The sequence below is a fragment of the Oryx dammah genome, unplaced genomic scaffold (assembly GCF_014754425.2).
Source record: "Oryx dammah isolate SB20612 unplaced genomic scaffold, SCBI_Odam_1.1 HiC_scaffold_23, whole genome shotgun sequence".
Lineage (NCBI taxonomy): Eukaryota > Metazoa > Chordata > Mammalia > Artiodactyla > Bovidae > Oryx > Oryx dammah.
In genome coordinates this window covers 72,861,031-72,885,607 of record NW_024070207.1, presented here as the reverse complement: position 1 = coordinate 72,885,607, position 24,577 = coordinate 72,861,031, and the positions used below count along the sequence as shown (strand labels likewise).

At 40.3% G+C, this 24,577-nt stretch overlaps 1 protein-coding gene across 1 annotated transcript in view; it reads left to right on the top strand.

Annotated features, from left to right (window-relative positions):
* The window catches only part of KIF4A (kinesin family member 4A), a 130,760-nt gene that overhangs the window by 95,813 nt on the left and 10,370 nt on the right, over positions 1–24,577 (top strand). Inside the window, exons 21-28 of the mRNA XM_040265741.1 lie at positions 8,820–8,975; positions 9,095–9,195; positions 14,026–14,155; positions 15,286–15,456; positions 17,971–18,078; positions 19,078–19,155; positions 19,510–19,608; positions 20,137–20,319. Coding sequence (XP_040121675.1) covers positions 8,820–8,975; positions 9,095–9,195; positions 14,026–14,155; positions 15,286–15,456; positions 17,971–18,078; positions 19,078–19,155; positions 19,510–19,608; positions 20,137–20,319 — 1,026 coding nt within the window. The remainder of the gene's footprint in view (positions 1–8,819; positions 8,976–9,094; positions 9,196–14,025; positions 14,156–15,285; positions 15,457–17,970; positions 18,079–19,077; positions 19,156–19,509; positions 19,609–20,136; positions 20,320–24,577) is intronic.

Below are 24,577 nucleotides of genomic sequence, written 5' to 3'. Positions count from 1 at the left end.
TTCAGTGCTAGTATATAGAAATACAATTGACTTTTGTATATTAATTTTTATCTTCTGACTTCATTAGTTTTGTAGCTATTTTGTAGGTTCTTTGGGACTTTCTATATAGGTAATCATACTGTTCATGGGGTTCCCAGGGCAAGAATACTGAAGTGGTTTGCCATTCCCTTCTCCAGTGGACTACATTCTGTCAGACCTCTCCACCATGACCCACTGGTCTTGGGTTGCCCCGCGAGCATGGCTTAGTTTCATTGAGTTAGACAAGGCTGTGGTCCTAGTGTGATTAGATTGACTAGTTTTCTCTGAGTATGGTTTCAGTGTGTCTGCCCTCTGATGCCCTCTTGCAACACCTACCATCTTACTTGGGTTTCTCTTACCTTGGGCGTGGGGTATCTCTTCACGGCTGCTCCAGCAAAGCGCAGCTGCTGCTCCTTACCTTGGAGGAGGGGTATCTCCTCACCACCGCCCTTCCTGACCTTCAACGTGGGATAGCTCCTCCAGGCCCTCCTGCGCTCCTTGGATGCAGGGTGGCTCCTCCCGGCCGCCGCCCCTGGCCTCGGGGACGCGGGGTGGCTCCTCCTGGCTGCCGTCCCTGGCCTCGGTCACTGGGTAGCTCCTCTTGGCCGCTCCTGCACCTGGCACTCTAGGCCGCTGCCCCTGACCTTGGACGTGGGGTAACTCCTCTTGGCTGCCGCCCTTCGGGCATGGGGTCCTCCCGGCTTCTGCCCCTGACCTCAGATGTGGGGTAGCTCCTCTCAGCCATGCTTAGTGCACCGGTTGCAGCTGCCTGCGCTTAGTGCACCGGAACAACAGACTGGTTCCAAATAGGAAAAGGAGTACGTCAAGGCTGTATATTGTCACCCTGCTTATTTAACTTCTATGCAGAGTACATCATGAGAAACACTGGACTGGAAGAAACACAAGCTGGAATCAAGAATGGCGGGAAAAATATCAATAACCTCAGATATGCAGATGACACCACCCTTATGGCAGAAAGTAAAGAGGAACTAAAAAGCCTCTTGATGAAAGTGAAAGAGGAGAGTGAAAAAGTTGGCTTAAAGTTCAACATTCAGAAAATAAGATCATGGCATCTGGTCTCATCACTTCATGGGAAATAGATGGGGAAACAGTGGAAACAGTGTCAGACTTTATTTTTTGGGCTCCAGAATCACTGCAGATGGTGACTGCAGCCATGAAATTAAAAGACACTTACTCCTTGGATGAAAAGCTATGACCAACCTAGATAGCATATTCAAAAGCAGAAATATTACTTTGCCGACTAAGGTCCATCTAATCAAGGCTATGGTTTTTCCAGTAGTCATGTATGGATGTGAGAGTTGGACTGTGAAGAAGGCTGAGTGCCGAAGAATTGATGCTTTTGAACTGTGGTGTTGGAGAAGACTCTTGAGAGTCCCTTGGACTGCAAGGAGATCCAACCAGTCCATTCTGAAGGAGATCAGCCCTGGGATTTCTTTGGAGGGAATGATGCTAAAGCTAAAGCTCCAGTACTTTGGCCACCTCATGCAAAGAGTTGACTCATTGGAAAAGACTCTGATGCTGGGAGGGATTGGGGGCAGGAGGAAAAGGGGACAACAGAGGATGAGATGGCTGGATGGCATCACAGACTTGATGGACATGAGTCTGAGTGAACTCCGGGAGTTGGTGATGGACAGGGAAGCCTGGGGTGCTGCGATTCATGGGGTTGCAAAGAGTCGGACATGACTGAGCGACTGAACTGAACTGATATAGTTAATCATGCCATCCATAAATACAGTTTTATTTCTTCTTTTATAATATATATGTCTTTTATTTACTTGCCCTATTGCATTGGCTAGGACATTCAGGATGATACTGAATAGGAGAAATGACAGTAGAAACCCTTCTGTTCCTGATCTCAGGGGAACAATATTCAGTCTTTACCATTAAGTGTGATGTTAGCTGTAGGTTTTTCATAGAGGTCCTTTATCAGCTTGAGAATGTTCTTATCTGTTCTTAGTTTGCTGTGAGTTCTTATCTTGAATGGATATATATATATATTTTGGCTACACCACACAGTTTGCAGGATCTTAATTCCCCAACCTGGGATCAAACCCAGGCCCCCAGCAGTGAAAAGGCCTGGTGGGTTCTAATTACTGGACCACAGGGGAATTCTCAATGAGTGGATATAAATTTTGCCAAATACTTTTTGTGTTTAGCTTGTTGATTTGGTGAATGATTTCAATGTTCAAATATCGAGTTAGCCTTGCAATCTTTGAATAAACTCCACTTAGTGGTGATATATCATCCTTTTTATGTATTGTTGAGCTTGTGTGTGCATGCATGCATGCTCAGTTGCTTCAGTTGTGTCTGACTCTTTGTGATGCTATGGACTATAGCCCACCAGGCTTCTCTGTCCTTGGGATACTCCAGGCAAAAATACTGGAGTGGGTTGCCATGCCCTCCTCCAGGGGTATCTTCCTGACTCAGGGATTGAACCTGGATCTCCTGCATTGCAAGCAGATTCTTTACCGCTAAGCTCCATTGTTGAGTTCAACAATATATAAATTAAAATCTTGCTAAAATAAAAATTTTGTGTACAATTTTTATATCTGTATTCTTGAGGGATATTGGTCTGTTGTTTTCTTATAATGTCTTTGTCTTATATGTGTTTGATATCAAGGCCTCCTAGAATAAGTGAGAAAGTATTGCCTCCTCTTCAGTTGTCTGGAAGACTTTGTATAGAACTAATGTTGTTTCTTCCTTACAAGTTTTGTACAGTTCACAAGTTAAGCCATCTAGGCCTGAAGGATGTTTCTGTTAGTTGTTGCTTTGGGTCAGAGGAGGGGTTAACTGTAATTCAGTTAGTGAGCTTTGGTAGTTTTGGCAAACATGAATGAATAACTCATAAAGGCATGAAGTTATTCATCAGTTCAGTTCAGTTCAGTTGCTCAGTCATGTCCGACTCTTTGCAACCCCATGAATTGCAGCATGCCAGGCCTCCCTGTCCATCACCAACTCCCGGAGTTCACTCAGACTCACGTCCATCGAGTCAGTGATGCCATCCAGCCATCTCATCCTCTGTTGTCCCCTTCTCCTCCTGCCCTCAATCCCTCCCAGCATGAGAGTCTTTTCCAATGAGTCAACTCTTCGCATGAGGTGGCCAAAGTACTGGAGTTTCAGCTTCAGCATCATTCCCTCCAAAGAAATCCCAGGGCTGATCTCCATCAGAATGGACTGGTTGGATCTCCTTGCAGTCCAAGGGACTCTCAAGAGTCTTCTCCAACACCACAGTTCAAAAGCATCAATTCTTCGGCGCTCAGCTTTCTTCACAGTCCAACTCTCACATCCATACATGACTACTGGAAAAACCATAGCCTTGACTAGACGGACCTTTGTTGGCAAAGTAATGTCTCTGCTTTTAAATACGCTATTCCCTTATTATCCTCCTAATATCTGTAAAAGCTGTAGTCATGTCCTCTATCTCATTCATATTACTGATATTTTGTGTCTTTTCTCCTTTTTCTTGATTAGTTTGGCTAAGGTTTATCAAAGAATCAACTCATTCTTACAAATGGTTAAAATGGTAAGCTTTATGTTATGTACGGAGAAGGCGATGGCACCCCACCCCAGTACTCTTGCCTGGAAAATCCCATGGACGGAGGAGCCTGGTAGGCTGCAGTCCATGGGGTCGCGAAGAGTCGGACACGACTGAGCGACTTCACTTTCACTTTTCACTTTCATGCATTTGAGAAGGCAATGGCAACCCACTCCAGTGTTCTTGCCTGGAGAATCCCAGGGACGGGGAAGCCTGGTGGGCTGCTATCTATGGGATCACACAGAGTTGGACACGACTGAAGTGACTTAGCAGTAGCAGTATGTTATGTATATTCTACCACAGTTAAAAAAACTATCCCCAAAACCCCAGTTCATTAATTTCTAATCTGATCTTTATTATTTCCTTATTTCTGCTTTGGATTTAATTGGCTTTTTTAAAGTTTCTTGAGGTAGAACCTGAGGTCATTGATTTGATTTCTTTTCTAATATAAACATTTAGTGCTATAAATTTCCCCTTTAATACTCCTTTAATGAAATCTAAAGGATGTTATTTAGTTTCCAAATATTAGGGGGCTTTTCCAAATATCTTTCTGTTATGATTTCTAATTTAATTCCATTGTGGTTAGAGAATATACTTTTTATGACTTGAATTCCCTTGAATTTATTGAGATATATCATGACCTAGAATATGGTCAGTCTTGGCAAAAGTTCACACTTTGTGTACTTGAGAATGTAAATTCTGCTATAGTTGGATAGAGTGTTCTATAAATGTCAATCATGTCAATTTGATAGATTGTGTGGTTCATTTCTACTGTTTCCTTGCTGATTTTCTGCCTACTTGTTCTATCAATTACTTAGAAATGGGTATTAAAATCTTCAACTAGAATTATGGATTTGTTTTTTCTTCTTATAGTTCTAGGTTTGCTCCATATATTTTGAAGCTCTATTATTAGGGGCATAAACATTTAAGATTGATTGATCCTTTTATTATTATAAAATGATCTTTTTTATTCCTAGCAATATTCTTTGTTCTGAGATCTACTTTTTCTGATAATAAGTCCCTCAAGTTTTCTTTTAATGTTATCATGGTATATTTTTTTAAATCCTTTTAGCTTTAACCTCTTTGTGCCTTCTTTGTTTTGTTTTGTTTTTAATATATTTTGATGGTGGGTCTTCATTGCTGTGCACAAGCTTTCCCTAGTTGCAGCAAGCAGGGGCTACTGTTCATTCGAGGTGGCTCCTCTTGTTGGGGAGCACCCGCTCTGGGCATGCAGGGTTCAGTCGTTGTGGCGCATGGGCTTAGTTGCCCCATGGTATGTGGGACCTTCTTGGACCAGGGATTGAACCCGGGTACCCTGCATTGGCAGGCAAATTTTTTCTATTTGTCCCATCTGTTCTTCATTCCCTTTTCCTTGTTTTCTGGCTTCTTTTGAATCAATTGAGTATATTTATGATTCTACATTATCTCCTTTGTTGGCTTATATATGATTTTGTTTCAAATATCTTGGTGCTTTGTATATTATGGGCATTAACATTAAGGATTAAGTTCTTGAATAATTGACTCCCTTACCATTATGAAATTATCTTTTTTTATCCTTGATAATATTCATTTTTTCTTCCAATTTTATTGAGATAAATTGATATATAGCACTGCATAAGTTTAAGGTGTACAGCATAGTGATTTGACTTATATACATCATTAAATGATAATCACAGTAAGTTTAGTGAACATCTATCATTTCATATAGATACTAAATTAAAGAAATAGAAAATTTTTTTCTTGTGATGAGAACTCTTAGGATTTACTCTTTTAACAACTTATATATAGCGTATAGCAGTGTTAATTATATTTACCATGTTGCACATTATATCCCTAGTACTTACTTATCTCATAACTGGAAGTTTGTACCTTTTGACTGCCTTCATTCAATTCCTCCTTCCCCCACACCCCACCTGTGATAACCACAAATCTTACCTTTTTGCTATGAGTTGTTAGTTTATTTGTGAAGTATATTGACCTACAACACTACGTTAGTTCCTGTTACACAACAGTGATTCAATATATGATCACCATGATAAGTCTAATTGCAATATGTCCCCATACAAAGATATTATATAGTTATTGTCTATATTCCCCACACTGTACATTTCATACCCTTGACTCCTTTATTTTCCAACTGGAAGTTTGTACCTCTTAGTCTCCCTTACCTATTTTTTCCTCCCTCTATCCCCCTCTCCCCTGGCAGTTACCTTTTGTTCTCTATAACTGTTTTGTTCATTTGTTTTGTTTTTTAGATTCTACTTATAAGTGAAATCACATAGTTTTGTCTTTGTCTGACTTATTTCACTAAGCATAATATCCTCTAGGTGTACTCATGTCGCAAATGGCAACATTTCATTCTTATGGCTGGGTAACATTCCATCTTATATATACATATATCTCACATCTTTATCCATTCACCTATTGATGACACTTAGGTTATTGTACACTGGCTATTGTAAATAGTGCTGCGATGAACATTGGGGTGCATATATGTTCTAATTATGCTTTTTGTTTTCTTTGGATAAATACCCAGGAGTGGAATTGCTAGATCATTTGGTAGTTCTATTTTTAATTTTTTGAGAATCTCCATACTGTTTTCCATCATGCCTTTACCAATTTACATTCTCACCAACAGTGCACAAGGGTTCCCTTTTTCCCACAGCCTCACCAACACTTGTTTCTTTTGAAATTTTTTTTAACTTTGTATTTTATATTGGAGTATAGTTGATTAACAATGTTTTGATAGTTTCAGGTGTACACAATGCTATATTTAAAATGGATAACCAACACTTATCATTTGTTGTCTTTTTGATAATAGCCATTCTGATAGGTGTGAGGTGACATCTCATTGTGGTTTCGATTTGTGTTTCCCTGATGGTTAGTGATGTTGAATATCTTTTCATGTGTCTGTTGGCCATCTGTATGTCTTCTTTGGAAAAATGTCTATTCAGATCCTCTATCCATTTTTAAATCTAGTTTTGTTTTTATTTGTTTTTGATATTGAGTTCTATGAGTTCTTTGTGTATTTTGGATAGTAACCTCTTATCAGATATGTCATTTGCAAATATCTTCTCCCTTTCAGTAGATGGCCTTTTCATTTTGTTGATAGTTTCCTTTGCTGTGCAAGAGCTTTTAGTTGGATGTAGTACCATTTGTTTATTTTTGCTTTTGTTTCCCTTGCCTGAGGATACTTAGTAAAATATTAAGACTGATGTCAAAGAGCTCACTGCCTATATTTCCTTCTAAAAAGATTTATGGTTCCAAGTCTTACATTTATGTCTTTGATCTATTTTGAATTTATTTTTGTGTATGATGTGAGAAAGTAGTCCAGTTTGATTCTTTTGCATGTAGTTGTCCAGTTTTCCGAGTACCATTTATTGTAGAGGCTGTCTTTTCCCCATTGTATATTCTTGCTTCCTTTGTCATAGATTTATTGCCCATATAAGTGTGGGTAATAATATTCTTTAATGCAAATTCTATATTTGTTGTTTTTCAGTCACTCAGTTATGTCTCACTCTTTGCAACCCCATGGACTGCAGCATGCCAGGCTTCCCTGTCCTTCACCATGTCCTGGAGCTTGCTCAAACTCATCCATTGAGTCAGTGATGCCATCCAACCATCTCAAGCTCTGTCATCCTCCTTCTCCTCCTGCCTTCAATCTCTCCCAGCATCAGAGTCTTTTCCAGTGAGTCGGCTCTTCACATCAGGTGGCCAAAGTATTGGAGCTTCAGTTTCAGCATCAGTCCTTCTAATGAATATTCAGGGTGGATTTCCTTTAGGATTAACTGGTTCGATCTCCTTGCAGTCCAAGGGACTCTCAAGAGTCTTCTCCAACACCACAGTTCAAAAGCATCAGTTCTTCAGCATTCAGCCTTATTTATGGTCCAACTCTCACATCCATACATGACTACTGGATAAACCATATCTTTGACTATACGGACCTTTGTTGGCAAAGTAATATCTCTGCTTTTTAATACGCTGTCTAGATTGGTCATAGCTTTTCTTCCAAGGAGCAAGCGTCTTTTAATTTCATGGCTATAGTCACCATCTCCAATGATTTTGGAGCCCAAGAAAATAAAGTCTGTCACTGTTTCCATTGTTTCCCCATCTATTTGCCATGAAGTGATGGGACCAGATGCCATGATCTTCATTTTTTGAATGTTGAGTTTTAATCCAGCTTTTTCACTCTCCTCTTTAACCTTCATCAAGAGGCTCTTTAGTTCCTCTTCAATTTCTGCCATAAGGGTGGTATCATCTGCATATCTGAGGGTATTGATATTTCTCCTGGCAGTCTTGATTCCAGATTGCCAAAATTGGTTCCAGATTAATATCAAATAATTATATGTGATTAATAATAATTAATAAATCATTAATATAAAAATATATCCACTCTAGCTTTCTTTGACTACTTTTAGCATGGTATATCTTCATCTAAAAATGAAAATTTTCATTTTTTGAAAGTATCTGTGTTTTATTACACTGGATCTCATTGTGATACACAGGCTTCTCATTGTGGTGGCTTTTGTTGTTGTAGAGCACAGGTTATGCACATGGGCTTCAGTAGTTGCAACACATGGGCTCAGATGTTGCAGTGGTGTAGGCTCTAGAGCATGGGCTCAGCTGTTGTGGTGCTTAGGCTCAGTTGCTCCATGGCATGTGGGTTCCTCCCAGACCAGGGTTCGATCCCATGTCCCCTGCATTGGCAGGCGGATTCTTATCCAGTGTACCACCAGGGAAGTCCAGGTTACCCTTCTGAAAACTGAATTTATTTCACTCAGATTGTAAAGTAATTAACCTCCAATTAAAATAAGTAAATTTATATTTTAAAAAATTGAATTTAGTTAATTGCATTTTTTTTAATTCCATTGATCTATTTTAAAGATTAATAATGGTTAGTGTTTATTAAGTAGAACAGATGATCAAAATATACTTCAGTTCTGTATTATGACTTATTATGGACAAAGGTTAAAGAAAAAATGGAGAAGGTAAAAACAGAATACATAGAAATGCTAGGATATCTGAAGAAAGATTTTCTGCAGAAAGCTTTCTTGTGACCTTTTCGGAAATTGCCACTAAAGGCTCTTAGAGCACTATTGGCATTTTTGGTGAGTTTTGGCACAAATGGAAATCTCACTTCTACTTACTTGGGCTCTGGTTCAAGTGAAATTAAACCTGGAGTGAATCTAGCCCATGAGCCAGAGATTCCTCATCCTTACCCTAACATGACTAATTTATCTTCTAGAGTTGGCTTGGAAATGAAATTGAGATAATGGTCAGTACTGAAGAAGCCAAACGCCATCTGAATGACCTTCTTGAAGACAGAAAGATTCTGGCTCAGGATGTGGCTCAACTCAAATTAAAAATGGAATCTGGGGAGAATCCACCTCCTAAACTCCGGGTAAGTGCTCTGTGGAAATATGTTGCCAGTGATCATACTCTACACTCCCCTGAAACCCTCACTAATTTGGAGAACTTCTTTCCAATTAGAGCTTCACCCTCATTCCCACTTCTTTACAGAGGCGAACATTCTCACTTGCTGAACTGCGTGGTCAAGTTCCTGCATCAGAGGGTTCCATTAAAAAGCAGATTGAAAGCCTAGAGACTGAAATGGAACTCAGGTAATGGTACTATCTCTAAGGCATTATAAAAACTTATGCCTTGAATTAAAATAGAAGCTATCAATCAGTGATTCAAAGGCTTTGTGATGTGGGAGAAACAAGAGAAAATAATGATTTTTTGAACTATACACTTCACTAAGCGTGTTAGATACATTTTCTCATTCACTCTCTCTGTGAGATATATACATTATGAGATAAGCATCATTCTTCTCACTTTAGAGACCTAAAGTTGAGAGATCTTTAAAAATTTGCTAAAGATTATACAGAACCAGGATTTGAAACCCACTTTATCTAATTCCAAAATCTATTACCTTTAGCGTCTGAGCCACCAGGGAAGTCCATGATATATCACAAGAACTGACAAAAAACAAAACTTTAGAGGAACCCAATAAATGATACCAGAAGATGAACAACCTGGGAGAAATAATTTTAGAGATCATCGGCAAAGTAGATAAAAGTAAACTATCATGAGCATCAAACGAGATTAGAAAGTAAAGTATAGGACTTCCCTAGTGGCTCAGTGGAAAGGAATCCTCCTGCCAATGCAAGGGACACAGATTCGATCTCTAGTCCAGGAAGATTCCACATGCCTCAGAGCAACTAAGCCCATGCACCACAACTGCTGGAGCCCATGCTCTCTAGGGCCCAGATGCCACAACGACTGAGCCTGTGCGCTACAACTACTGAGGCCCCTGCACCTGGAGCCTGTGCTCCGCAAGAGAAGCCAGCACAATGAGAAGCCCGAGCACCTGAACAAAGAGTAGCCCCCACTCACTGCAACTAGAGAAAGCCTATGCAAAGCAACTAAGACCCAGCACAGCCAAAAAAATAAATAGAGAGTAAAGTACATAACACAGAACTTGGCATCTTAAAAGTGCTTGATAAATGCTCTTCTCTTTAATCACTATTACTCTCTTTTAAATAACTATGAAATCTATAAGGAACAGAACTTTGATAGATATTTTATACTGTCTTAGGTATAATAGAATTTTATTGCCCAGAAGACCTTGGAGATCATTTAATTTGTTTTCAGCAACACACACTAGCTGTATATCTTTGGATATGTCTTTAAGTCACTCAGCAATTGATGTTCTGCTTTGTGCTACACTTGGAGAAGGAAATGGCAACCCACTCCAGTATTCTTGCCTGGAAAATTCCATGGATGGAGGAACCTGATAGGCTACAGTCCATGGGGTCACAAAGAGTCAGACATGACTTAGTGACTTCACTTTACTTCACTTTGTGCTGCACTAGATGTAGTTGGTATATATAGAAAGTATAGATGGCATTGTCCTTGCTCTCAAGTAGAAACATTATACTGACTGACAGTGGTGTGTTGAAATTGTTTGTTAAAATTTCAGGAATGCTGTAAACTGTTGATAGCTTACAATCGCTCGTGGTGAGAATATTTACACTATGGAAACTAGCAAAGGCTGCAAATCAGATCTGGTATTTTTAGGTGCTGTTTGTTAAACATTTACCTGCTCACCATTGTGCATAAGTAAATGATTATATAAATGTAGGGCAGGTGCCAGGTAGAGTGCAATTAGACCAAGGTGAGTTTAATCAAAGGAATTTCTCTAAAGACAGGAAAGGGCATTTGATAGATAAAACAACTCTAGTGTTCTGGCCCACCTTTTCCAAGAAGCCTTCCCTGACTCTTCATCCCTCACTAATTTTCCTCTTCTCTAAACTCCTTCAGAAATTACAGTACTCAGTCATGTAGTACAGATGATATATGTTCTCTTTATATTTATTGATTATTTTACATCTATTAGTCTTGTCAATCTAGACAGATTGTAAGCTTGTTGAAGGAAAGGACTACATATTAGACCAGAGTTCTCAAAGTATGGTGTACAGTCTCCTGGGGATCTCTGAGACCCTTTCAGGGAACCTATGTGACTCCCTGTTTTTATAATAATATTAAGAAATTGTTTGCCATTTTTATACTATGTTGACATTTGCCATAATAATGCCAAAGCAATAGTGGACAAAACTGCTAGCACCTTAGCTTGAATCAAAGCAATGGCACAAACCTGTGCCACATGGTGTGCTCAGTTACTCAGTCCTGTCTGACTCTGCGACCCCATGGACCATAGCCTGCCAGGCTCCTCTGTCCATGGGATTCTCCAGGCGAGAATACCAAAGTGAGTTACCATGCCCTCCTGCAGGGGATCTTCTCAACCCAGGAACTGAACCTGCATCTCTTATGTCTCCTGCATTGGCAGGCAGGTGATTTACCACTAGCACCACCTGAGAAGCCCAGCACAAACCGTTACTAGTGATCATTAAATACTTCATCATCACACACTCTCATTTTCTAAAAAGTCAGTTTTACTCAAGAATGGCTGTGATAAAACAATAAAAACTGTTAATTTTTTAAAATCTCAACTCTTGAGTTCAGATCTTTATAATGTTCCGTGTGACAGAACGGAAAGAATGCATAAAGCACTTGTGCTGACGTCAAAGGCTGATGTTTGTCTCAAGGAAAAGCACTTGTGCGGTTTGAGGTGTGAGCTCGACAGGCCTCTTTTTTCACAGAACATCAGTTTTACTTGAAAGAACTACTGACAGACAAAGTATGGTTATTCAGACTTGGGTACTTGGCAGACATTTTCTCAAAATTGAGCAGAGTGAGCCTGTCATATCAAGGAAAACAACTGTCAGTGTTTGTCACCAAAAAGAAAATTTGAGCTTTCATGCAGAACTTAGAATTTTGTGTATGATGTGTATCCATCACTGTTAACTTGACGTTTTACATAACTTTTCTAATGCGCCCAGTAGTGATATTAACAATTATTATCTCATTTCTATTGTGTAACAAAATGTGTTGATTTGAAGGTTCTGTATGACCGTCCAAATGACATGTTACAGAATCACGTAAGATTAAAAGATCCATTCAGTTGGCAAGTAACTACATTTCAACTCTTATAAGGAGCTTGTTGGGTTTTGGTGTAGTCTCAAAGAAGAATATCCACAGTTTTCTGAAAAGGCTGTTAAAATGCTCTTCCCAGGAATTTCCAGGTGGTACAGTGGTTAGGACTCCATACTTTCACTGCAGTGCCCTGGGTTCAATCCCTGGTCAGGGAACTAAGATCCCACAAGCTGTGCAGTGAAGCCAAAATTAAATTAAAATGCTCCTCTCTTGTCCAACTACATATCCATGTGTGGCCAGACTACCTTCATTTACATCAACCAGAACATATCACAAAAGATTAGATGCAGAGGGACATGTGAGAATCCAGCTGTCTTCTACTGAGCCATACATAACAGAGATATGTCAATGTAAAACAATCTCATTCTTCTTACTGCATTGTTTTTGTATTGGAAAATGTTGTGTGTGTGTGTGTGTGAGAGAGAAAGACACTCATACACACACACGTTCGTGTCCTTCTCAGACCTTAGAATGTGACTTTATTTGGAAACAGTGTCACTGCAGATGTAATTGTTAATATATAATGGATTATTTTGACCTTAAGTGAATTAATAAATATTTTTATCACTTTTACTTTCTAATAGTGTAAATATCTATAGATATAATGTATATGAGCAGAATTTCTTAGAAGTCCTCAATAATTTTTAAGAGTGTAAAGGGGTCCTGAGACCCAAAAAGTTAAGAACTGCTGTCTCAGATTATTTTAGTATCCATTTTCTTTATAGTACCTTATTGCATGTTACACACTGGAGAAGGCGATGGCACCCCCACTCCAGTACTCTTGCCTGGAAAATCCCATGGATGGAGGAGCCTGGTAGGCTGCAGTCCATGGGGTCATGAAGAGTCAGACACTACTGAGCAACTTCACTTTCACTTTTCACTTTCATGCATTGGAGAAGGCAATGGCAACCCACTCCAGTGTTCTTGCCTGGAGAATCCCAGGGACAGGGGAGCCTGGTGGGCTGCCGTCTATGGGATCACACAGAGTCGGACACGACTGAAGCGACTTAGCAGCAGCAGCAGCATGTTACACACATGCCAGTACACTCCCTCTCACTGGACACCTAGCAAATTTGAGAAAGAAGCTATTGATGAAACTGAAATATTATGCAGACCTTGATCTCAGGCCATAATTGATCATAAAGTATCTGGAAGCTATAACCAGTATCTTGGTATCTAGTTTTCTTAGAAACTTCTCAGTCCTTTGGCAAGTATTTCAAGACAACTTCTCACAACACCAGCCATAGGTATGTATTTGATGTTCAGTTCCAGCAAAGAGCATCTACCTGTTCGTTCTGTTGAGTTTTCCTTAAGGTCTCTAACCTGAATTTTGTCCTTGTAAATGTGAGCCACCATGTCACAATTCCAGCTTATATGGCCTCAAGACAAAGTCATATTATAGACAATGTGCTACAACAAAAGCCTCACTAAAACAAATCTTTTCAAGCCCACTGTATGACCCACTTATTTCAACCAGTATTTAATAAAACAAAAACATTTGGATAGTCTTAGAGTCCCTTTTGGGAGGGATTGGGGGCAGGAGGAGAAGGGGACGACAGAGGATTAGATGGCTGGATGGCATCACTGACTCGATGGACGTGAGTCTGAGTGAACTCTAGGAGTTGGTGATGGACAGGGAGGCCTGGCGTGCTGCGATTCATGGGGTCGCAAAGAGTTGGACACGACTGAGCGACTGAACTGAGCTGAACTGAGTCCCTTTATAACAAGATTTGAGATACTGTATAAAATCCTAACCAGATGACTCAGTCATTATTTAAGTGATATTTAACTGATACCTCTGTCCATAAAAGTATTTGAAGTTTCTCCTTAGAGCTCTTCCCTCTCCTTGATGCTGAGGCTACTAGCAATAAGGCACACTGTTTCTTTCCCTGAAGGAGTGCTCAGATTGCTGACCTACAGCAGAAGCTGCTGGACGCAGAAAGTGAAGACAGACTAAAACACCGCTGGGAGAATATTGCTACCATTCTGGAAGCCAAGTGTGCCCTGAAATACTTAACTGGAGAAGTAAATATTTCTTCCTATCAGCCATTAGCGGTCTGGTTTGGTGGTTTGAAATAAGATGTTAGCCTGGAATATTGTCATAGTGCTATTGCCACTGTTCATGGTAGAAACCACAATGATACTATCGTTAGAGAAATAGTTTTATTGGTAAAGGTTTGTGTGAGCAAGTACAGCCTGTCACTTAAAAATATATATATATAACTTGCAAGCTGATACTCATGCCTGGCATATAACAGGTGTTCAATAATGTTCACTGTTATGAAAAGTTTAACATACCATAGTAGGCCACTGATCAAACATAAAATATTATACTATACTACTTTTTAAAACTCCTTTGATATGTATTCAAAAAGTTTTAAGTACAATCCAGGAGAGGCAAAACCTTTGACATAAAAAGATTCATTTAAGGAAAATCCGTCTTCACTGACCTTACAATAATATATCATCATCCATTGTCACAAAAGGAATTAAAATTGATCACCTCTGGTGATTGAGGCAAGCATACAAACTCTTAACTCTGCAAGTTTATCCTTTATACATTTTTGTGTTGGGTTAGCAGATTTATCCTACTAAGGAAATCCTTATTAGTCTTGTGAACACTGGTATTTATGATGTTCACCATCTGGACTAGTAGAGAATATAAAACTAGGTCACCATAGGATATCAATCTAGCCTAAAGAGCCAAAGCTGCAGTTTCAGCTACTGTGTCTACAAGTTCCAACATGTGAACCCAGGCATTCTGAAATGAGACATAATTAGCCATAAGGGTGTGACTTTATGGATTTCTCTTTAAAATTAAGGAAGAAGTTTTTGAATATCAGAATTTGGAATTGTCTGATACTCTTTGTGTTAGATTCATTCTTGCCTTGACGTAGAACAAGAGATTAAATGACCTTAGTGGTGGCTTCCAGCTCTAAGAAACCTATCTCAGCAGTTAACTGTCTGGGCTCTTGGTTTGAATGGTGTTGTTACTATTCAATGGTAGAATCCATATGACATGAAAAAATAAGACTAGACTTGGACATGGAAGAATATTTCTCAGTCAGTTTCAAGAAAGCTGACATTTTCCTGCCTAATGAATGGGGAAAGGTGACCATTCTCCAAATAAACTGATCTTCTTTTATCCCTTCCAGCTGGTCTCCTCCAAAATACAGGTCAGCAAGCTTGAAAGCGACCTGAAACAGAACAAGGCCAGCCATGCTGACATGCAGAAGATGCTGTTTGAGGAACGAAATCATTTTGCTGAAATAGAAGCAGAGTTACAGGCAGAGCTGGTGAGAACGGAGCAACAGCACCAAGAGAGGGTAAGCTGGCAAGCCAAGAAGCCATACTGAGAAACAAACCATTGTTGCTTTCTGTTGTTGGTTTAAAATAATAATAGTGGGAGGTATGAAGTTTCCTTCAAAAGGCCATGTAGTCTTTTCCAATCTTTGCAAATAAGAAACCAGAAACAGAAAAATGACTTATCTAAGTTTACACGTGCCAGTGACAGTGGTTCTTAGCTTCCAACTTTTTTTTTTAATATTTATCTACTTATTTATTTGGCTGTCTCGGGTCTTAGTTGCAGCATGCAGAATCTTTCGTTGCAGCACACAGGCTTCTCTGTAGTTGTGGCCCAAGGGTTCCAGAGCACGTGGGCTCAGTAGTTGTGGTGCACAAGCTTAATTGCCTCATGGCGTGTGGGATCTTAGTTTCCCAACCAGGGATCGAACCCATGTTCCCTGCATTGGCAGATGGATTCTTAACCACTGGACCACTGGGAAGTCCCTTAAGCTCTGACTTTAATACCAAGATGAACGTGCTGATAATACTGTGGCTGTGCTTACTACTTCAAGCCATGAGAGTAAAAGAGAATAATTTTCTTTGAAATCACAGGGGAATAACTGCATCACTTCAGTTCAGTCGCTCAGTCATGTCCGACTTTTTGCAACCCCATAGGCCACACCATGCCAGGCCTCCTTGTCCATCACCAACTCCCAGAGTCTACTCAAACTCAACTCCATTGAGTAGGTGATGCCATCTACCCATCTCATCCTCTGTCGTCCCCTTTTCTTCTTGCCTTCAATCTTTCCCAGCATCAGGGTCTTTTCTTTTTTCTTAATATAAATTTATTTATTTTAATTGGAGGTTAATTACTTTACAATATTGTATTGGTTTTGCCATACATCAACATGAATCTGCCACATGTATACACGTGTTCCCCATCCTGAATCCCCCTCCCTCCTTCCTCCCTGTACCACCCCTCTGGGTCGTCTCAGTGCACCAGCCCCAAGCATCCAGTATCATGAGTCAGCTCTTCGCATCAGGTGGCCAAAGTATTGGAGTTTCAGCTTCAACATCAGTCCTTCCAATGAACACCCAGGATTGATCTCCTTTAGGATGGACTGATTGGATCTCCTTGCAGTCCAAGGGACTCTCAAGAGTCTTCTCCAACACCACACTGCAAAAGCATCAATTCTTTGGCAGTCAGCTTCCTTTATAGTCCAACTCTCACATCCATACATGACTACTGGAAAAACTATAGCCCTGATAAGACGGACCTTTGTTGATAAAGTAATGTCTCTGCTTTTTAATATGCTATCTAGGTTGGTCATAACTTTCCTGCCAAGGAGTAAGTGTCTTTTAATTTCATGGCTGCAGTCACCATCTGCAGTGATTTTGGAGCCCCCAAAAATAAAGTGTGACACTGTTTCTACTGTTTCCCCATCTATTTCCCATGAAGTGATGGGACCAGATGCCATGATCTTAGTTTTTTGAATGTTGAGCTTTAAGCCAACTTTTTCGCTCTCCTCTTTCACTTTCATCAAGAGGCTCTTTAGTTCTTCTTCAATTTATGCCACAAGGGTGCCATAAGGTTCTTCTTCAATTTCTGCATATCTGAGGTTATTGATATTTCTCCTGGCAATCTTGATTCCAGCTTGTGCTTCATCCAGCCAAGCGTTTCTCATGATGTACTCTGCATATAAATTAAATAAGCAGGGTGACAATATACAGCCTTAACGTACTCCTTTTCCTATTTGGAACTAGTCTGTTGTTCCATGTCCAGTTCTAACTGTTGCTTCCTGACCTGCATACAGATTTCTCAAGAGGCAGGTCAGGTGGTCTGGTAGTCCCATCTCTTTCAGAATTTTCCACAGTTTGTGGTGATCCACACAGTCAAAGGCTTTGGCATAGTCAATAAAGCAAAAATAGGTATTTTTCTGGAACTCTCTTGCTTTTTCGATGATCCAGCGGATGTTGGCAATTTGATCGCTGGTTCCTCTGCCTTTTCTAAAACTAGCTTGAACATCAGGAAGTTCACGATTCACATATTGCTGAAGCCTGGCTTGGAGAATTTTGAGCATTACTTTACTAGCATGTGAGATGAGTGCAACTGTGCAGTAGTTTGAGCATTCTTTGGCATTGCCTTTCTTTGAGATTGGAATGAAAACTGACCTTTTCCAGTCCTGTGGCCACTGCTGAGTTTTCCAAATTTGCTGGCATATTGAGTGCAGCACTTTCACAGCATCATCTTCCAGGATTTGAAATAGCTCCACTGGAATTCCATCACCTCCAGTAGCTTTGTTCGTAGTGATGCTTTCTAAGGCCCACTTGAGTTCACATTCCAGGATGTCTGGCTCTAGGTGAGTGATCACACCATCGTGATTATCTTGGTCATGAAGATCTTTTTTGTACAGTTCTTCTGTGTATTTTTACTACCTCTTCTTAATATCTTCTGCCTCTGTTAGGTCCATACCATTTCTTTCCTTTATTGGACTAAACTGAAATTCCTTTTTCCTCTTATTCCTTTGGTACCATTGGGTTGTATTTTTCTCTAGGTGCTGTACCTCCTCAGTCAGCTGCAACAAAGCCAAACAGCGGAGAAGCAGCTAGAAGAGTCAGTCAGTGAAAAGGAACAACAGCTGCTGAACACCCTGAAGTGTCAGGTATGGACATGAGGCAAAGCTCTCCAGAGATGGGGTCCACAGGCCTGACTTAGAACTCTATCTGATTTAGACCACTGTTTAACCTGCAGAAAAAGTTACCTACTGAAAAGAAGTTTATAATGGTAGCCTCTGTTGCTTTGTTAGCCCTATTTGGTCAATTTAGGGATGTTTAGGATGTAGCCCTACATAGGATAACCTCTGTTTTGGTACAGAAATGAGAGTATATACTTCGTACCAGACTTTAAGGCCTCCTCGTTCTTTCTCTCAACTGTGAGCTCTAAAGAGTTGAGAAAGTTAAATCATCCAGTAGAATCCTAGGGGCATTTAGCTCTCTCTTTCTTTGCCTGCTATGAGTTGAGACCTGACCTGTTTATAAAATGCCTGGGGTCTGCATTTCTTCCAGAGTCTGGGAACACCACACCCTTTAAGAGCATGTTAGAGCACTATTTTATCCAACTTAGCATCTTTTTCCTGAACCACCAGTCTCTAAGTTTTCCTTGGCACCTCTCATTGAAGACATAACCAAACTTGTTAAGGTCATGTACATGAATCCAGTTGTCTTAAGTGCCAGAAAGTTTAATCAGGCTCATTAGTGCAACAAATAAACTGCTTAATCTGTGTTGAGAAGCATGGACAAAAGCATCCAAAGATGTCAAAGAAACAGCTAACTCTCTGGGTGGGTTTCTTTATTGGCATCCTGATGTGAATAAGGGATATGAGGCTAGAAAATAGAAAAAAATGAAGAAGGTGTATAGGGCAGAGCCCATATTTCCTGCGAGTGTGGTCATGGCTGCTTGGGAATGTTGGAATAGAGGGTGGCATTCAGTACATCTAGGAATTGGTGGGGATCAGGCATTTTTCTGGGTGCCAATGCCTGCTGTGCAAAAACCATCTGCTGCCAGCAACTTGGCAGTAGTGTGTTTTCATCTCTGAGTTGTTTGGTAACCCATATGTAGTACCCAAAATAACCCCACCTATCACTGCATTATCTGGAAACAGGATGAAGAACTTGAGAAGATGCGGGAAGTGTGTGAGCAAAATCAGCAGCTTCTGCAAGAGAACGAACTCATGAAGCAGGTACTGCAACTTCCCACCCATTTAATAAGCCCTGGAAGACCCTATTGCAACTGAGACCAGCCCTTGAGAGCAACTCCTAGTATATATAGTGACTTGGCTCTATTTTATGAGGTCTTCATCTAGTTTCCATGTGATATGGTCATGTGCATTTCAGATGATATAAAAGATATATTTAAATTTGCTCCTTTCTGAATCTAATACTGATCCTGTAAAGTGGGAATCCTTCAACCTACTTTACTATTATCCGGCCTCACTTTACCATGGCTTAAAATTAAGCTAATTAGGATTCTGTTTCATCCATGAACACTCAGAAGCTTCCCTGCAAAGTATACTTTGTCTCTTCTTTTCAAATAGAAACTGAACCTCCTCCAAGTAGCCAGCAAACAGAAATCTCATCTTCCTAAGGATACCGTTCTGTCTCCAGACTCCTCTTTTGAATATATCCCACCTAAGGTAAACTACTCAGTGCCTGTGATATCTTCGCATAGCCAAGGTTTGTGGTGAGTGTGCAAAAATCTCCTTTTTTAGAAGTGGTTGAGAGTTAAAATTCCCACATTCCAGCATCTCAAGTTTCCTTGGAGTCCCAGATAAAACTGCAGTGCAATCTTGAGGAAAATAAACGTTCTCCCTCCCTAGAAGCCTGTCTTTAGGCCATGTACAGGCATTATGCAACACAGCTGAGGAGGAGGAACAAAGAGCAGTGTTCAGCTGTCCATCTAAAGATACTTATCATATCATGAGTCTCTCCCTCCTCCCTCAGATTATTCAGCCTCTGTCCCTTCAGTTTCTTTCCCTTCAAAGACTGTAAGGTCAAAGGCTAAAGCAGAATTTTATTCTGATTGGTAAAGCCAAGTGGGGTATCTTTGAGGGCGTCTAAAATCTATGCTCTGAGAATATAGCTGGCAGCAGCTACTGAGAAGATAGGATCCACATGTTGTTGTTGTTCTTAGTTAAATAACCATTCCAAACCTTTTTTCTTAGCCCAAACCTTCCCGTTTTAAAGAAAAGTTCCTGGAGCAAAGCATGGACATCGAAGATCTAAAATACTATTCGGAATATTCTGTGAATGAGCCTGAGGACAATGATAGTGATGGTGGCGATGAGAATGATGAGGAATGGAAGCCGACAAAATTGGTTAAGGTGTCCAAGAAGAACATCCAAGGGGTAGGAGGCAGCTCATCTCTTTCAGGAGTTCTATTCATTAGTCTTCACTGCCAGTGAGAATGTGCCAGCCCCTCGATCCCATTCAGAGGCACTGGCTCCACTGACGGGCATTCATTGGGCAAGCTCTATATGGAACCCAGGGCTAATTGAGAGGGCTGCCTGGGTGCACAGAGGGGTTTTTTTCATGTTTTCAGATTCTTACCCAGTCTGAACAGGTAGTAGTGTTCTATACCATCTCATTGAAACTGGTTCCAGTGTGATCATAATAACCTTTCACATTTTTATAGCACTTTACAGTTTATGAACTATTCTCATATATTACCTCTTTTCATTGTCACCAAAAAAAAAAAAAATCCAGTGATGTATTTATTGTTTGTATTTTACAGCTGGATCTGAGACTCAGGAGAGTGAAATGACCTTGCCCAGGGACATAAAACCAAGTGAGAGTCAGGACTTGAAATCAAATGTTCTGACTCCAAGTCCAGTTTATTTCTACCACACCACGGTCAAATCAGTAAAAACCACAGACCAACTTTAAAATCAAACACACCAAAGGCTAGTTAGGAACAATCTGACTTTGTGACATGCTCTGTTTGCTTACTGGAGAAGGCAATGGCACCCCACTCCAGTACTCTTGCCTGGAAAATCCCATGGATGGAGGAGCCTGGTAGGCTACAGTCCATGGGGTCGCTACGAGTCGGACACGACTGGGCACCTTCACTTTCACTTTTCACTTTCATGCATTGGAGAAGGCAATGGCAACCCACTCCAGTGTTCTTGCCTAGAGAATCCCAGGAACGGGGGAGCCTGGTGGGCTGCCATCTGTGGGGTCACACAGAATCAGACATGACTGAAGCAACTTAGTAGCAGCAGCAGCTATTTACTTACACAATGACAATGCTACATATTTACCAAACCTAGATGTTTTATGTTGAAACACTAACTTCCTAGGCCTTACAGTTCACTACTACCCCAACTGTGCCCTGCAGCCACATTTCACTTAAAGAGAACAGCTCACAAATTACCTTAGCTGGATTCCTAGAAGGTTACTCAGTTTCATTAGCTGATAGCTTACTGAGCCTTGTAAAGGCACAAACACCAGAGAGAAACAAGTCATGAGAACTAGATCATTGTGGTGGCATTAAGTCATTTGCAAAGTCATCAGGAGTGCAACAAAGTCACCATGTGCTCTTAGTGGAACTAAGAGCTCATCCTTAGCCTCAGAGAGCTTATAATTTAAATGGGAAAACAAGACAAAGAACTAGGAAGCATCACAGAACCTCGGGGCTTCCCAGGCGGTGCAAGTGGTAAAGAACCTTCAAGAGACATAAGAGACACGAGTTTGATCCCTGGGTCAAAAAGATCCCCTGGAGGAGGGTATGGCAGCCCACTCCAGTATTCTTGCCTGGAGAATCCCATGGACAAAGGAGCCTGGTGGGCTATAATCCATAGGGTCACAAAGAGTCAGACATGACTGAAGCGACTTAGCATGCATGTACACATAGAACCTCAACCTACTCATCTCAGGGACATGGATTGAGGGGCCTTGAAGAGTGACTATAAAGCCAAACCAAGTAGATAGACTTTAAGGACATGCCATGAAAGAGATGACTGTTGCTGCATTATAAAACAGAAAGGGAAATACAGTCTTGGGAGACCATTTTCTGGCACAATGAATAGCATATTGCAAAGTCTTGTTAGTAGAGGTAGTAGTGTAACAGAGTTGGGACATTGAGAGAAAATGGGGAAGAACATGTCTTTCATTCATTTACTCAGCGAACATTTATGCTGTCTACAGTGATTGAAGTGGAATACATGAGCTGAATGTTGATGAAAACGTCAGCCAGGTAATAGAAAGCAAAGATGAGAAGTACACACAGAAACAAATGGTAAAGGACCTAAAACCCTGGGAAGGAGTTTCCAAATAGGAAGCAAATATGGGTATACTTGTCTTTGAGAAATGCCTATCACGCACGCACACACACACACACACAAGTATATATATATGCACTATTGCTATAAGCTTAGAAAAGGAAATATGAAAGTATAGCAAAATATTGCCAAGTAAGTAATAATTGTTATCAATGATATATCCTATGTCTAAAACACTGAGAGATGATTCTTTTCTAGACTTTCCCCCTGATTTTATAACTTGAGAATATAATTGGGCTTTAAGGGGGGCAAGTTGACAATTGAGTTTCTCCTTTTTGGTGACCTCGAAGTATGCTGTAACTGCTCTTTGATCAGACTGCTTGTAGACACATCAGCTTTAGACCTTGATGGTTTGCATGAAGGCCATCCTGATTGTTACTGTTGCAACACAGCTGAATCACTAGGTATCTGGACAGGAGACTGCAGCAAGCACCAAACTGATGACTTGTCCAAAGCTAGTGCTGAAAAAATAGGTTTCCTCATTTAGCTGTATTTCCTATATGTACTAAGGAGATGCCAAAGTATAAAGAAGTGATAGCTTAGAAGCCAGGTAGACATGAGTTCTGTCTTGACTTTGCCACTGTTTAGTTGGATGGCCTTAAGCAGGTCACGTAATCTCTCTGGGCCTCAGATTCTTTATTTATGTGATAAAGGGATGGGACTAGACTAGTGATATATAAGGTCTCTTCCAGCACGAATATCCTGAGTTAAAGTTGTATATATGGGTTTTTTGTTGTTGTTTTTAATATGTGGGTTTTAATAATACCACCTTTATATGGTATTATATGGTGTCTGAGAAGTTAAAAGGAATATATGTGAGAGCACCTTGTAAAGGATAAAATACCATGCAGGTATTGGTATTAAAGCACTGTACCACTATTACAAATATTCCCATTTGTCCCCTTTGGCAGAAAAGAAGGAGCAGGTATTCTGGTCTCTAGTAATAAAAGAATGGAGATGAACTGGGATGGAGTGATCTGTCCAAGGGCATGCCAAGTATTGAATATAAGACTAGAGCCCAAGTCTCCTAATTCCTAACCTGGTATTCTTTATGTTATAATTTTTACCAGTTTTTATCATTCTGAGATATAATATAGCACTGAAATCAGTGCTAGAAGAACTATAGACTCTAAAGAAATAATTTTCAACCCTAGTTATACATTAGAATCTCCCAGGGAGCTTTTAAACACAGGTAGCCTGAGACCCCACGCCCAGATATTCTGATTTAATTAGTCTGAGGTGGGACCCGGCGTTTTTGAAAAACTCCCCAGAGATTTCTTATGTGCACATGGACATCACCACATGGTCAGGGTTGAGAACCACTGGCGTAAAGGAACCCCAGAGGTATTTCATCTCTACTTCCCACTCTAGATAAAGACTCTCTATTATTGTGGTTCCCAGTTATGGTGTTGGGACATGCTGGTTGGTTGCTAGCAGTTGTGGTACACACACATGTGTGTACACACATATACCACATACATCATATTTGAGATTATGTCTGTGCCAAGGTCTTGCTCCCTCTCTTATATTTTGATCCGGGTTGGGAGAAAACAGGATGAAGTTATAGCTCGTGCACATGGCATTCATGTGAATACATCTAACGTGTATGTCATGACTGTTCTATAATACCACTCCCAGGTGTTTATCTAGCCTCTGCTTGAAAACAAGCAGTCTACTGGGGGAAGCTCACAGTCTCACAGGGAATCCCACTATATTCCAAGTGGCTGTTAGAAAGTTGTACTTTGTTGAGCGAAAGTGTGCTTCCTATAGATCATCCCAATGAGACTTTGGCTATGTAAAAGTTGACTTGTTCTTCCTTATAACAACCCCTCAGATACTACTTCCCTACCATTAACCCTATGGATAAAATGAAGATACATGGCCTGGGTAATAGAGTGTTTTTGAGACAGATAGATAAATGTGTAAACGGTCAGAGGACCATACCCAGCATATAGCAATCAATGGATTAATGTCATTCTGGTGAGGTATCTCTAGGACATGTCTTAGAATGCTGTCTTTTGCTCTGTCTTATTCAAAGGAGTGAAGTTGAGTTTTGTTTTGTTGTATTACATCCAGTGTTGGCAAAGGTGACTGAGGTGGGCATTTCTATCTATTGTTGTTAAAATGTAACTTGGCATACCTTTATGGAAAGCACCTTGTAAATATGTATCAGAAGCCTTAAAAATATTCCTATCAGCAGGGAGGTTCAAAGGGAGGGGACATATGTATACTTATGACTGATTCATACTATTCATGGGGTTCTCAAGGAAGAATACTGAAGTGGTTTGCCATTCCCTTCTCCAGTGGACCACATTTTGTCAGAACT